The 13775-nt window shown below is 49.6% G+C and overlaps 1 protein-coding gene across 3 annotated transcripts in view; it reads left to right on the top strand.

Moving 5' to 3' along the window:
- Positions 1-13775, top strand: part of LHPP (phospholysine phosphohistidine inorganic pyrophosphate phosphatase) — a 122903-nt gene that overhangs the window by 25895 nt on the left and 83233 nt on the right. For 2 of the 3 annotated variants that reach the window (XM_081533856.1, XM_081533847.1), the window contains exons 4-5: positions 2279-2342; positions 3176-3268. The exons of the other annotated variant lie outside the window; for it this stretch is intronic. In XM_081533856.1, the coding sequence (XP_081389982.1) occupies positions 2279-2342; positions 3176-3268 (157 nt within the window). The remainder of the gene's footprint in view (positions 1-2278; positions 2343-3175; positions 3269-13775) is intronic. 3 annotated transcript variants of the gene reach the window in all.

Raw genomic sequence — 13775 nt, 5'->3', positions numbered from 1 at the left:
ACAGGAACCTCTAAGCCTGTGTTTTGGGGTCACCCTTTTAAAGGAGGGGCTCCCCTGGTGGTTCAGACAGTAAAGAATCTGCCTGCAGATGCAGGAAACTCTGGTTCGATCTTCTGGGTTGGGAAAATCCCTTGGAAAAGGGAATGGCTCCCCACTCCAGTATTTTTGCCTGGAGAATTCCGTGGACAGAGGAGCCTGGCGGACTATACAGCCCATGGGATCACGAAGAGTCGGACACAACTGAATGACTGACACTTTCACTTTCCTTAAAAAGGGGAGCGTTGACTGGTCCCAGCTCCATAAGCAGTGGTGGCTCTCACCTGGCTCCCAGGCACCTTCCTGCATGTGTGTGGCTTCCCAGCCGAGCCACATCCTCACGGCACGACTCCTAGCGTGCAGAACCTTGGACCCTGACCTTGAGGCCTGGGTTGACTTGGAGACCAGGTCCCCTTATGATGGGAGAGGCCCTCGCGGCTTCAGCAGTCGGGCTCTGATCCGCCTGGCCAGAGGCAGTGGCAGGGGACCAACCCTTGCCAAGGCCAAGAGTTTGGCTGCAGCCCAGCCTGCATTCAGTCGGAAGCTTCCAGGGCAGGCAGTGAGGATGCAGAGCGGGTGAGCGCCTCTCCCACCCAAGGGGCCCGGTGATCGCTGTGGGCGGCCAGGCTCCTGCAGCCTTGGAGGCCTCAGGTCAGGCAGAGAGGGACAGGCAGAGTCCCTGGGTGCTGCAGAGCTAGAGGAAGCAAGCTGCTAGAGGCAGCTTCCGGGAGCTCGGTCCTGCCATTTCCAGTAGACACAGGACAGAGTCCAGCCCGGACAAACTGGAAAGACCTGCGTTCATTCTTTCTTCCCCGGCTCATATCTTATTGCCCATCTCAGTCTGGGTAGCTACATTTTTGGAGTGGTTTCTTCACCCCAGGCGTCACGTTAGGAACTTCGCCTGCATTGTTTTGTTCAAGCCTCACAGCAGCCCATGAGGGTAGGTGCTGGGGCTAATTCTTGCCCATTTTACAGAGTAGGAAACTGAGGCTCAGAGGGCGTACACAACCCAGAGTCCCACAGTTAAAAGCAAGTCAGAAGAGGATTTGAACCCTGAAGTCAGCAGGCTTCACTAGTCTTCTCTTTGCTTTTCCACATGCATGCTGTTTATTTTTGTCATTTTTTTAGATTCCACATATAAGTGATATCATATGGTGTTTGTCTGTCTGACTTCCTTTACTTGGTGTGATAATCTCTAGGTCCATGCCTGCTGCTGCAAATGACATTCTTTGTCTCTGTCTTTACGGCTAAGCAATATCCCGTGGTGTGTGTGTGTGTCACGTTCTTCTCCATCCGTCTGTCCGAGGGCATTTAGGTCACATCCACGTTGTGTCATGTCTCCCAGACTCGACGGTCGTGGGCAGGGGGAAGGGTAACTGGTGTGATGGGTCTCAAACCATTTAGCAGTCCCGGGGTTCCGTTTAACCCTCTCTTCAGAGCAGCACAGAGCCACCACCTTCTCCCCACTTGATAGTCAAATAGCTGTGCTCCGAGAGAGCTGGGCTTGGTCAGCCTGTGCCCCGAGGGGTCTGCGTGTGGCCTGGGCACCGCGCTCACAGGATGGAAGAGGTGAGGCCGTCTTGGGAGGCGCTGCTGGGAGCCAGGCCATCTCAGCCTCCAGTGAGACAGGGAAGAAACAGTTGTCGTCTCACAGAAGCATCTGGCGCCCGTGAGGCCTAGCACCTCTCCTGACCCTCCGGCTGCTAGGAGATGCTGTGGAACTAATGGAGTTTTCTTCTCCAGGCAGCAATTAGGGGTTAATTATTAGCAATTAGGGGTTCGCCACATGCTCTGTGGACCGGCTGCCCTTTCCCAGAACGCAGGTCACTTGTGTTTCTCTGTGTTAGCAACTGCACCCAGCTGCCCCCAGGGTCCCCCGTTCATCACTGTGGTGGGGTCCTCACGCGGCTGGCAGCAGGGGGCCATTCTGGCTGAGAGCTGCCGGCCCCCCATCTCTCCCCTCCTCCTCCCCCCATCTCTCCCCTCCTCCTCTTCCTCCCCCACCTCTCCCCTCCGCCTCCTCCCCCCTCATCTCACCCCTCCCCCCCCACCCCCGCGTGCTGGCCACCGTTGGGCTCTGTTGTGCTGACCCCCGTCGGTCACTCTCAGCGTGGGGTCTGCTCTCACCCTGGCCCGTGACTCAGCCCTCTTGGGCCGGCCGAACCAGGACAGGGCGGTTTCTCCTCGGCACTTCCCAGGTCCCTGGGCTCAGCTCACCCTGTCCCCCTCGGCTCTCTTCTAGACGCTACTACAAGGAGACCTCTGGCCTGATGCTGGACGTCGGTCCCTACACGAAGGCGCTTGAGGTACCTGCCTGGGTCTGCCCGACCCTCTTCTGGTCTCAGGGCCCTCCAGGATGTCCTGGTCTTCCCAGAGAAGATGGGGTGCTCGGTGTGCCAAGTGCCTTTATGTTTTCCAAGTTGGATGCCGTGTTCACAGCTTCAAGCCCGGCCCTTCACCTCCTCTGGAGCTTGGCCCCTCAGCTGCCCTGGTCGTCCCCCTCTCCCTGTCTCTCACTCCCTGTCCCCGCCCGGCCCCCGGACCCCTGGCCTCTGCCCCGCTGGCCCTCCTGGCATGCACCTCTCCTCGGGGTTCTTGGCTCCTGGATCCCTGTGCACCTGCCTCTCCCCTCGCCCTGTTTTTCTGCAGCACCTCAGACTCCTTCCACTGCCCTCCTCCAGTTTCCAGGGCCCGGCTCACATGGGCTCCTCGCCCAGGTCAGCCCTGGGTCACTGCGCCTTGGTGCCTGCCTAACCTGCACTCAGGTGGGAGGGCTGGGGCCCTGGGCCTTTTATCCGCTGGAGGAGGACCTGAGACAGAGCTGGGGGAGGGGAGAAGGGAAGGGAGGAGAAGCAGGAACGCAGAGGAGAGACCCTAATGCCCCTCGGGGGTCTTCTGGCCCTGGGGCAGGTGGCAGGGGCCTGGTAGGGGGGTGCCCCCAGCACCCCGGGCAGCCTGGTTGTGACACTCGCCCACAAGGCGTGCCTCTGGGCCCGTGTGTCTTGCCCCTTGGAGGCCCCTGGGTGCACACTGGGGCATTTCTTTTTGATTCCCCAGGGGGAGGATTTCACCAGGCCAGGGTTCCCCCTCCTCTGTCCCTTGGTCCCCAACCCACGCCGTGTCCTTCTCTCTCCCCCAGTATGCCTGTGGTATCGAAGCCGAGGTGGTGGGAAAGCCTTCCCCCGAGTTTTTCAAGTCTGCCCTGCAAGAGATGGGGGTGGAGGCTCACGAGGTAAGCCGGCTCCCCATGAAGTATATATTGGGAGGCAGCTGTGGGGGGAGGCCAGAGTGCTTCCTGGGGGCAGCCTGGGCGCCTGAGATGAGTCTGGGGGCTCAGACAGCCAAGTGGGTATCCCTCTCCCTCCTCCATCCCCGCGCATGAGAGCTGATCTGCCTGGAAAGAGGAGGAAAGACAGCAAAGGAGGCCCACTGAACGTTCTCAACCTATCGAATCAGTATCAGTGTAAGGGTTCAGTCCCTGAGTCGGGAGGATCTCCTGGAGAAGGAAATGGCAACCCATTCCAGTATTCTTGCCTGGGAAATCCCATAGACAGAGGAGCCTGGTGGGCTACAGTCCACAGGGTCACAAGAGTCGGACAGGACTTCATGACTAAACAACAAGAGTGAGAAAGAGAAATGCCTGTGGCTTTTCATAAGATTTTTGCTGCCTCTTTGGAAGGATCAGAATTGACAAGTCTGGTCAGTGTACTGAAACTATTTCATTGGAAAGACAGTGTCCAGCAAGATGAAAAGAATATGTAGGAGTAAAATCATGCACCTCGCCACTGTTACATTACAGCTTGTTTTTCTGACCACACCAGGCGGCCTGCAGGATCTTAGTTCCCCGAGCAGGGATCGAACCCATGCCTTCTGTATTGGGAGTTCTGAGTCTTAACCACTGTACCACCAGGGAAGTCCCACATTATAACTGCTTTGACACATGTTGCCTTCCAAACATACATCTCCAAAGGAAAAAAAAAAAGGCAGTTATGATTTTAGTGTCCTTCCACCTTGCTTCCCAGGTAGAGTGAGCTGGTCCCCTCCAGCCGGTGGGGTCCTGACAGCATTGTTGAAGAAACAGTGGGTATGCGTCTGCAGGAGGCCAGGGTGTCCGTTTTGGACAGGGCACCAGGGGACCATGTCAGCATCCTATGGCAAGGCTGGTGCCCCCAGGGTCCCCTTGCTGCTCCCCTCCTGTTGGAGCATAATTTCCCACATGTGTTTCAATCTAGAGTGCTGGTCTCTCATGATGCTTAAAGAGCACACAGCCGTGGAAGTCTGGAACCCCCGCACTGAAACCTCGCTTGAAAGTCAGAAAACGCAAATCTCAGGGGTCCCTCATGGGAAGTGGAGAAGGCAATGGCACCCCACTCCAGTACTCTTGCCTGGAAAATCCCATGGACGGAGGAGCCTGGTGGGCTACAGTCCATGGGGTCGCTAAGAGTCGGACACGACTGAGCGACTTCACTTTCACTTTTCCCTTTCATGCACTGGAGAAAGAAATGGCAACCCACTCCAGTATTCTTGCCTGGAGAATCCTAGGGACCGCAGAGCCTGGTGAGCTGCCGTCTATGGGGTCGCACAGAGTTGGACACGATTGAAGCGACTTAGCATGGGAAGTACCCTGTGAGGCTGGTAGAGCAGGAATTTATTTCACTCGTTCAAAACACAAGTTTTGAACGAGTGAAGATGACAGGAATAAATAACTTGGTTTTCACGACTTCAGTTCATACTGACAAATGTTAAAATTTGTTTTATTGTGGCAAATTTCAAACATGCACAAAAGCAGAACGACGCAGTGATTCTCCTCATCTGTCTATCACCTAGATGCAACATTTAAAAGATTATATCACATTCCCTTCTTCTATCCCTTTTTGTTCTTTTTGGAAATTTACTTTTTTTTTTTGCTGCTGTATCATAAAGCAAATCCCATACTTAATGTTATATCCTTTCAGATCATAGTATGCCTTTCAAAAAAAGATGGTTGTTTTTGACCTGATTACAATGCATTAAGATATTTAACAGTAATGAAACAACACAGAAAGGTGTTCAGCATTATTACTCATTCAGGAAATGCAAATCAAAACCACAGTGAGATCCCACCTCACACCCGCTTGGACGACCATAATAGTTTTAAAAGGAAAATAACAAGCATTGGGAGGATATCAAGTCAAGTCAATCCTAAAGGAAATCAGTCCTGAATATTCATTGGAAGGACTGATGCTGAAGCTGAAACTCCAAAACTTTGGCCACTTGATGCAAAGAACCAACTCATTGGAAAAGACCCTGATGCTGGGAAAGGTTGAAGGCAGGAGGAGAAGGGGATGACAGAGGATGAGATGGTTGGAAGGCAATACCAACTCAATGGACATGAGTTTGAGTAAAATCCAGGAGTTGGTGATGGACAGGGAAGCCTGGCGTGCTGCAGTCCTCGGGGTCACAAAGAGTTGGTCACAACTGATCAACTGAACTGGGAGGACGTGGAGAAATTGGAACCCTAATATAGGAATACTGGTACAGATGTAAAATGGAGAACCCACTATGAAAAACAGCCACTATGGAAAACAGTTCCATGGTAAGCTGAATGTGGAATTATTGTATGACCCCAGCAATTCCACTCCTAGGTATATATCCAAAAGAATTGAAAACCAGTGTTCAAACAAAAACTTACACATGAATGTTCATAGCAGCACTCTTCATAGTAGCCAAAAGGCGGGAATAATGCACATGTTCATTAACAAATGAATGGGTGAAGGAAATGTGGTCTATTGTCCCAGTGGAATATGTCAGCGGTAAAAAGAATGAAATACTGAAAAATACTGCCGTGTGGATGGATGAACCTTGAAAACATTATGGTAAGTGAAAGAAGCCAGTCAGAAAAGGCCGCAATGTATATATTTAATATTTATATACCATATGCAGTGTCCAAAATTATTGTTTAGTCGATAAGTTGTATCTGACTCTTTGCGACCCCAAGGACTGTAGAAAGCCAGGCTCCTCTCCATGAGGGATTTCTCAGGCAAGAATACTGGAGTTGGGTTGCCATTTCCTTCTCCAGGGGATCTTCCTGACCCAGGGATCGAACCCAGGTCTCCTGCATTGGCAGGCAGATTCTTTACTGCTGAACCACCAGGGAATCCCAATATCCAGAATAGGCAAATCCACAGAGACATAAAATATTCATAGATTAGCGGTTGCCAGGGGCTGGGAGTATGGGGGAATGGGGAGTCAGTGCCAATGGGTATGAGGTCTCCTTTTGAGGTGATAAAAATGTCTGGAATGCAGAGGTGGTGATGGTTTTACAACATTGTGAGTGTACTTTAATGCCACTGATTTGTACACTTTAAAATGGCTACATTGGTAACTTTTATGTTATTTTTTCATGTTGAAAAAAACCCTACGTAAAAGAAGAAAACTCCTCCCTAACAAAACCAGTAGTAATTCTTTAGTATTACCTAATACCAGCTCATATTTAAATTTCCCTGGCTGTCTCAGAAATGTCTTTTATGTAGATTTCTTTGAACTGAATCCAAATAAGGTTGTTTTGTCTTTTAAACCAGTCTCTTTTTAACTTTCTGTCATGGAACGTTTCAAATATCTGTTGACATTGAGAGAGGAACATAATGAGACCCCAGGTATCCATTAGTAATTATCAGCTAATAAGCACTTTTTTTTTTTTTTTTTCCATAGGGAATGTGTTTTATTGATCAAGTCTCTTTTTTTCCTCTAGTGATTTCTAACACATATATTTTCAATTTGCTTGTGATTTCTTTTTTTTTTTTTTTTTAATAAATTTATTTATTTTAGTTGGGGGCTAATTACTTTACAATATTGTAATAGTTTTTGCCATACATTGACATGAATCAGCCATGGGTTTACATGTGTTCCCCTTCCCGGACCCCCCACCCACCTCCCTCCCCATCCCATCCTTCTGGATCATCCCATTGCCCCGGCCCTGAGCCCTTGTCACATGCATCGAACATGGAATGGTGCTCTGTTTCACATATGACAATACACATGTCTCAATGCCATTCTCCCAGAACGTCCCACCCTCACCTTCTCCCTCAGAGTCCATAAAATTGTTCCATGCGTCTGTGTCTCTTATTCTGTCTCGCATATAGGGTTATCGTTACCATCTTTCAAATTCCATATATATGCATTAGTATACTGTATTGTTGTTTTTCTTTCTGGCTTACTTCACTCTGTATAATGGGCTCCAGTTTCATCCATCTCAGTAGAACCGATTCAAATGTAATAAGCACTTTTAAAAACTGTGTTTAACTGTTCATTCTGAAGCAATTTCCCACGCGCAGGGAGGTTGCAAAAATAGTGCGGAGAATTCCCATGTGTCCTTAGAGCTTCCCCAAGGCTAACATCTTCCGTAACAGGAACCGGACTATTATAAAAGGGGGAAATCAGCCTTGACTCCGATGTTGACTAGCCCCAGGGACCCTCTGTTTCTGGACACGCTGTATTGGCGTCATACCCCCCACCCCACCCCCCACGGCCTTTACTACGAGCACTTCCTGTCTGTCTTTGTCCTTCAGGACCCTGGCAGTTTTGGAAGAGTGCATGCATGCAACTTCACTTCAGTCGTGTCTGCCTCTTGCGGACCCCTGGACTGTAGCCCTCCAGGTTCCTCTGTCCGTGAGATTCTCCAGGCTAGAATACTGGAGTGGGTTGCCAAGCCCCCTTTCAGGGGATCTTCCCGACCCAGGGATCAAACCCACTTCTGTCTCCTGCATTGGCAGGCGGATTCTTTACCACTAAAGCCTCCTGGAAAGCCCTTTGGAAGAAAAAACTGGCCAGTTTTTTCATAGAATGTCCCTGCTGTTTCCTCATGATTTAAGTGTAGGTTTTGCATTTCTGGTGTATTTAATCCTGGTCATGCGTTTCACAGACGCAGTGCTGGGCCCTGGGGGTGTGTCCCTTCAGGAGGCACACGTGGGCACTCTGCCCGTTGTTGGTGGTGGTCACTTAGACCCCCATCGGAGGTGCCCTGCTCTCCACTTCAAAGTTCCTGTGTCCCTTTGTGACTAGTGAGTGTCTTGGGGCGGGGGAGTATTTTAATCCCCTGTGAATATCCTCTTACAAGTCATTCTTTTCCTCTCCTAATTTCAGCATCCATGGACAACTCATACTTGTAACAGTTGTCACCATGGTGTTTGCCAAATGGTGATTTTCCGTCTCTGTGCTTCCTCTGTATTTATTCATTAGAATTTACTGTAAGGAAGAGCTTTCCTTTTCCTCCCACTTACCTTTTAACTTATTCCAACATGGACTCAAGGATCTCTGTTTTCTTCCATGAGTCACAATCCATTCCTGCTGTCATTTTCTTGCCCAGGTTGTCCCATATTTGACCATTGGGACCCCTTTGGAGATGAGTAGCTGCTTGTTTAAGACTTCCATGGTGGCTTAGATGGTAAAGAATCTGCCTGCGATGCAGGAGACCAGAGTTTTATCCCTGGGTTGGGAAGATTCCTTGGAGAAGAGAATGGCTATCCACTCCAGTATTCTTGCCTGGAAAATTCCACGGACACAGGAGCCTAGCAGGCTACAATCCATGGGGTCACAAAGAGTCAGACACGACTGAGTGACTAACACTTTTACTTTCTTTCACTCAGCTGCTTGTTTGATCTATACCCTTATCTCTCCTCTCCCCTATTTATTTTAAATCATCCCTCAGATGCAAATCATCACTTCATCTGCAAATATCTCCAAGTGTCTCTAAGATAGGAAATCTTTTAAAAACACTGTTAGAGTCATTATCTCATCTAAGTATTAACAGTACTAATAATTCCTTATTACCTTTAAATGTCCAGCCATTATTCACATTTCCCTGATTGTCATATAATTGTTGCGTCGCTTGCAATTTGTTTGAATCAGGACCCAAATGAGGTCCTTGCACTGTGATTGGTTGGTGTGATTCTCAAGTGTTTTCTCATCTGTCCATTCTGATGCCTTCCCCATCTCCCTCTTGGATTCCTTGCAACGTATGAAGAAGCGTCTGGGCCGTTTGTCCCGCAGAGTTCCCCACAGTCCGGATTTTGTGGATTGCGCCTCAGCGCTGTCCTGTCTCATGCTGCCCTGGTTTCCCGTGTGTTGATAGTTAGACCTGGAAGCTTCCTGAAGAGTCTGTTTCGATTTTCCGACGACTGCTTTATGGGTGCGGAGAAGGCAATGGCACCCCACTCCAGTACTCTTGCCTGGAAAATCCCATGGACGGAGGAGCCTGGTGGGCTGCGGTCCAGGGGGTCGCCAAGAGTTGGACACGACTGAGCGACTTCACTTTCACTTTTCACTTTCATGCACTGGAGAAGGAAATGGCAACCCACTCCAGTGTTCTTGCCTGGAGAATCCCAGGGACGGGGGAGCCTGGTGGGCTGCCATCTATGGGGTCGCACAGAGTCGGACACGACTGAAGTGACTTAGCAGCAGCAGCAGCAGCAGCTTTACGGGTGACAGTGCTTCCTCCTCCAGTGTCTGGTGTCTCCTGTGGTGTTAGCAGCTGTGAGTGATCAGCTCGTGACCCCATGTATCCACTGAGCTCTACGAAATGGTGATGCTTGAATCCTGTGTCATTCCTGCTTCTCTTTTTCTCTGGATGACTTCTATATCGGAGAATTCCCCACCCGTCATCCGATCCCCCGACGTACAGTTCATGTATGAAACTCCAGACAAATGCCTGTTTCTTTCCTATTATTTATGAGCTTTCAAAGTGAGTTGGCTCTCTAGCACTCTCCACCTTGGGGATTTCAAACTTTGTATCACTATAAATAGATAGATAAAAGCATAGTCGATGTGTTCTATTCCATTGCAGTTACTCGTGTTCAAAGGCTCGAATCTTTGACCAGCAGGAGCCTCTACAAGCTGCCTCTGCCTCTAGTTGCTGCGTGCGGGCCTCTCATCGCAGCGGCTTCTCTTGTTGCGGAGCGTGGGATCTCCGCACGCTGGCTTCAGTAGTTGTGGCTTGTGAGCTTAGTTGCTTGTCCCAGCGAGGCATATGGGACCTTAATTCCCTGACCAGGGATCCAACTTACGTCCCCTGCTTTGGAAAGCAGATTCTTAAACCACTGGACCACCCGGGAAGTCCCCCAAAACGTTTTTTTTAAAGCCACCATTATTTCACTGGGTCTGTGTGTGTGTGTCACCAACAGGACCCTCCTGGAACTCACTGTATTTCCAATTTTTAAGAGATTTGTTTAAGGAAATGGCAACCGACTCCAGTACTCTTTCCTGGAAAATTCCATGGATGGAGTCGCAAAGAGTCGGACACGACTGAGCGACTTCACTTTCTTTCTTTCTTTCCAACGTTTAAATTTGTTTTACAGTTACATAAAAATTCACATGGCTCTGAAATCAGATCCACGAAAGAAGATACTTTCAAGGACATCTAGCTTCTGGCCTTTCCCTACTTTTCCCACCCATCTCTCGTCATATAGTCCTTTTTGATAAATATTATAGCTTGGCTTTCCATTTCTTAAATATAAGCAACTATGTAATATTTGTATCCTGCTCATAGGGAATTTGAAAGAATAAATTCTTAAGATCATCTTTTTTTTTTTTTTTTATAGAGTGGGAGAAAGGTTGCTGTTGTAATTTGAGTTAAAAAATCAGTATTTAGAATTATGTCAGCACTATGGTCACAGCCATCTCCAACAGTCTCCCCAGCCTCCCACCTCTCCCAACCGGCAAAACAGCAGACTGTCACTGCCTAGAAATTAAGACCAAAAGAACCGAGTATTAAGACGGGATGACGTCTTGGTTGTCTTTGCAGAGCTGACCTGGGTTGACCCCCTTCCTCCCCACCTTTTGTTTGTTTGGTGTTTTCCAGTCAGCATCTTTCACATTCTGAATGAGAAACTGCCCTCCCCACACCCCCCACGAGGCACCGAGGCCCTGTGAGGGTGCAGGTTGATCAGACTTCTCCTTTGGCGAATGCCAGGGCCGTGGGGTCTGGGGTAGGGGGTTAGGGGTTTTGAATTCCTGGCGTGGCTACTGTGGTTGGGGTCCCTGTGCTGTCCAGGCATTGTGAGCCTCTGTGGCCCTGGGTCACTAAGGAATTGTTTTCTCTGGTGGCTCTGAGCACAGGTGACAAAGCTGAATCTTATTTCCCTCCCCATGTTATCATCCTCTCTGTCTCCCCCTCTTGACAGACAGTTGATGGGCGATGGCATGTTCTTAACACCCCCCACCCCACCCTTTTTCTGAACTGTCCATTAATGTTATTCAAGCCTCAGGATTTGTAGACATTTTAAAGCGGTATTTCAAAACAAGGCCATTTTGAATGAACTGTGTCTTATGCACAGGGTAATAATTGTCTGCTCCTGCTTCTCTGTTTTTAATGAGAAATGCCTGCGAGGGGCTATCTTGCCGCTCAAGTGCCAGGCTGTGGCAAACCTTATATTTTTCAAGCTGCTTTAATCAATAAAGTTATCACCAGTCATTTCCCTTGATAACTGCTTCTTCCCAGGCCCAGACCTGCTTCTCACTGCTAAGGAGTTTTCCACCTGCACTCGGAATGGATATAACTCCCCAAATCCAATTTTCATTTTAACCTTTCCTCGATAGCCTAGAAGTAACAGATTGCCGGGATTACTCTAATAGATTGGAAAGGCCAGCCTCTTTGAGGTAACCAGGGCCTTTCTGGGATTCACTAATAAGGCAAAGAATAACATACCTTAAAGGTTACTTCTAGAAATACCCAATTCTCATAGTTGAAGGCTTCTGAATCAGTGGGTGGTTTTATTGCTGCATACCAAAGCCCAAATGATGTGAAGGTTTTGGCAGTTTTCCATGATCTGAGAAATTCCATCACTTGCAAACTATGCATGTTTAAGGAAATGGGAGACCGTTCAGACCACAGTGCTTCGTCAGCACCAGAAGCCAGTGCTCGGCAACCTGGAAGCTGAGGACGCCCATTTCACAGATGAGGAACCTGAGGCTTGAGCCCCGTGTGTGCTGGGCACACCTGGGATCTGTCAGGTTCCCGCGTACTCTGTGAAATCCTTACTCCAGTCCCCCGTCATGTGCTTGCGTTCCCATCTTAAGGTTAAGGCAGGATTTCTCAGCCTTGGCACTGTGGACATTTTGGGGCCAGATCATTATTTGTGGTGAGGGTAACCCCCATTGTCCCCCAACTGTGAAACCGCAGGTGTTCCCAGACGTTGTCAGGTGTTCCAGGGGAGCAGAATCGCCCCCATTTGAGAACCAGGGCACTGGGGGGCGGTCACATGAAAGCCTGCTGTTGGAGCCAGGGCTCCTCTGCAGACATGGAGTGGGGCCCCCAGTTCCTCCAGGTCTCTGCTGCTCCCCAGTTCTCAGGGTGGTGGCAGCGACGTGTCAGAACGCCTAGCTTTGGAAAGGTGTATTTCGAAGTGCGATGTATTCCATTTTGAAAAAAAATCTTGAAACTATGTCTTGTTGGCAGAATGCAGAAAATAAAGTTCGATTTCGAGTGGTAAGGGTGAGTACTCTGAGGACAGCCTATCAACAGTGGGGGCGAGGGGACTTCCTGGTGATTCAGTGGTTAAGACTCTGTGCTCCCAACGCAGGCACCCAGGTTCGATCCCTGGTCAGGGAACTAGATCCCGCATACTGCAACCAAGACCCAGCGTGTCCAAAAAAAAAAAAAAAATGGGGACCAGGTTTGCGGGTTTATCCAGAGAGCCAGGCATAAGACATGGACTTTGCCGCATCATTTTGTTCCCTGGTTCTCGGGACATTCATTCGAGGTGTGGGCCATGGGGACAGTCTGTGCCCTTGGCGGGGAGGCCTGTGGGTGTGGAGTGAACGTCTGTATGGAAGGCCCGTCTTCTCCCCTTTGTCGGCCGAGCCGTCCTCCAGCCCGTCCTCCCCACCAGCTGGGCGCGTGGTCTTTGGGTGTCAGCTTGGGGACCAGTTGCTGGGATGGTGGGAGCACCAGGAGAGATGGGGCCCGAGCTGCTGCAGCCCGGCTTTGAACTTGGCTCTGCCTCCAGCCCTGGGGGGGCGGGGGGTTCCGGGAAATGCCAGCCCTGGGATTGCCTTTGTGCTGCTTCTCAGACATAAGGGACCTTTACAACCTCCAGTCTTAGCTTTTCCCTAAGACGTTTCCTCCCTTAACGCCTTTTAAGGTAGATTTTGCTTTCCTTGTCCTCAAAACACAATTAAAAATAACAAATCTGATTATGAGATAACTCATATTTGTTAAAGGAGGTGGATAAAATTCAGAAAGCACAAGGGAAAAAAAAAGTTCATCCCCTAACCTGGAATAACACAAATCATGCTTAATCTTTCCAATTTTGGGGAGTCTATGCACACATTTTGGGGGGCTTCTGGCTTCTCAGCTGGCACTAATGGTAGAGAACCTGCTTATCATTGCAGAAGACGTAAGGGACATGGGTTCCCTCCTGGGTTGGGAAGATCCTCTGGAGAAGGGCATGGTAACCCCTTCTTGCCTGGAGAATCCCATGGACAGAGGAGCCTGGCGGGCTGCAGTCCCTAGGGTCGCAAGGAGTCAGACATGACTGAAGCGACTTAGCATGCATGCATACACACATTTTTAACACAAAGTTGGATAATCCTGCATCTGCTGCTTGAAACCTGATTCCTGTCCCTGCCCTGTAGCATTGGGAACAGTTTCCTTTGTGCAGATTCAGGCACTTCCACAAAGCAATTTTTGTGGCTACAGAGCATTCTGTCACAGGGACTACCGTAATGTGCTTAAGCACGGGTCTGTGCTCCCATCCCCTTGCTTC

The sequence above is a fragment of the Giraffa tippelskirchi genome, chromosome 2 (assembly GCF_054371585.1).
Source record: "Giraffa tippelskirchi isolate mGirTip1 chromosome 2, T2T-mGirTip1v1.2.pri, whole genome shotgun sequence".
NCBI lineage: Eukaryota > Metazoa > Chordata > Mammalia > Artiodactyla > Giraffidae > Giraffa > Giraffa tippelskirchi.
Note: the sequence above shows the minus strand (reverse complement) of the source record. Positions and strands in the feature narration are given on the sequence as shown.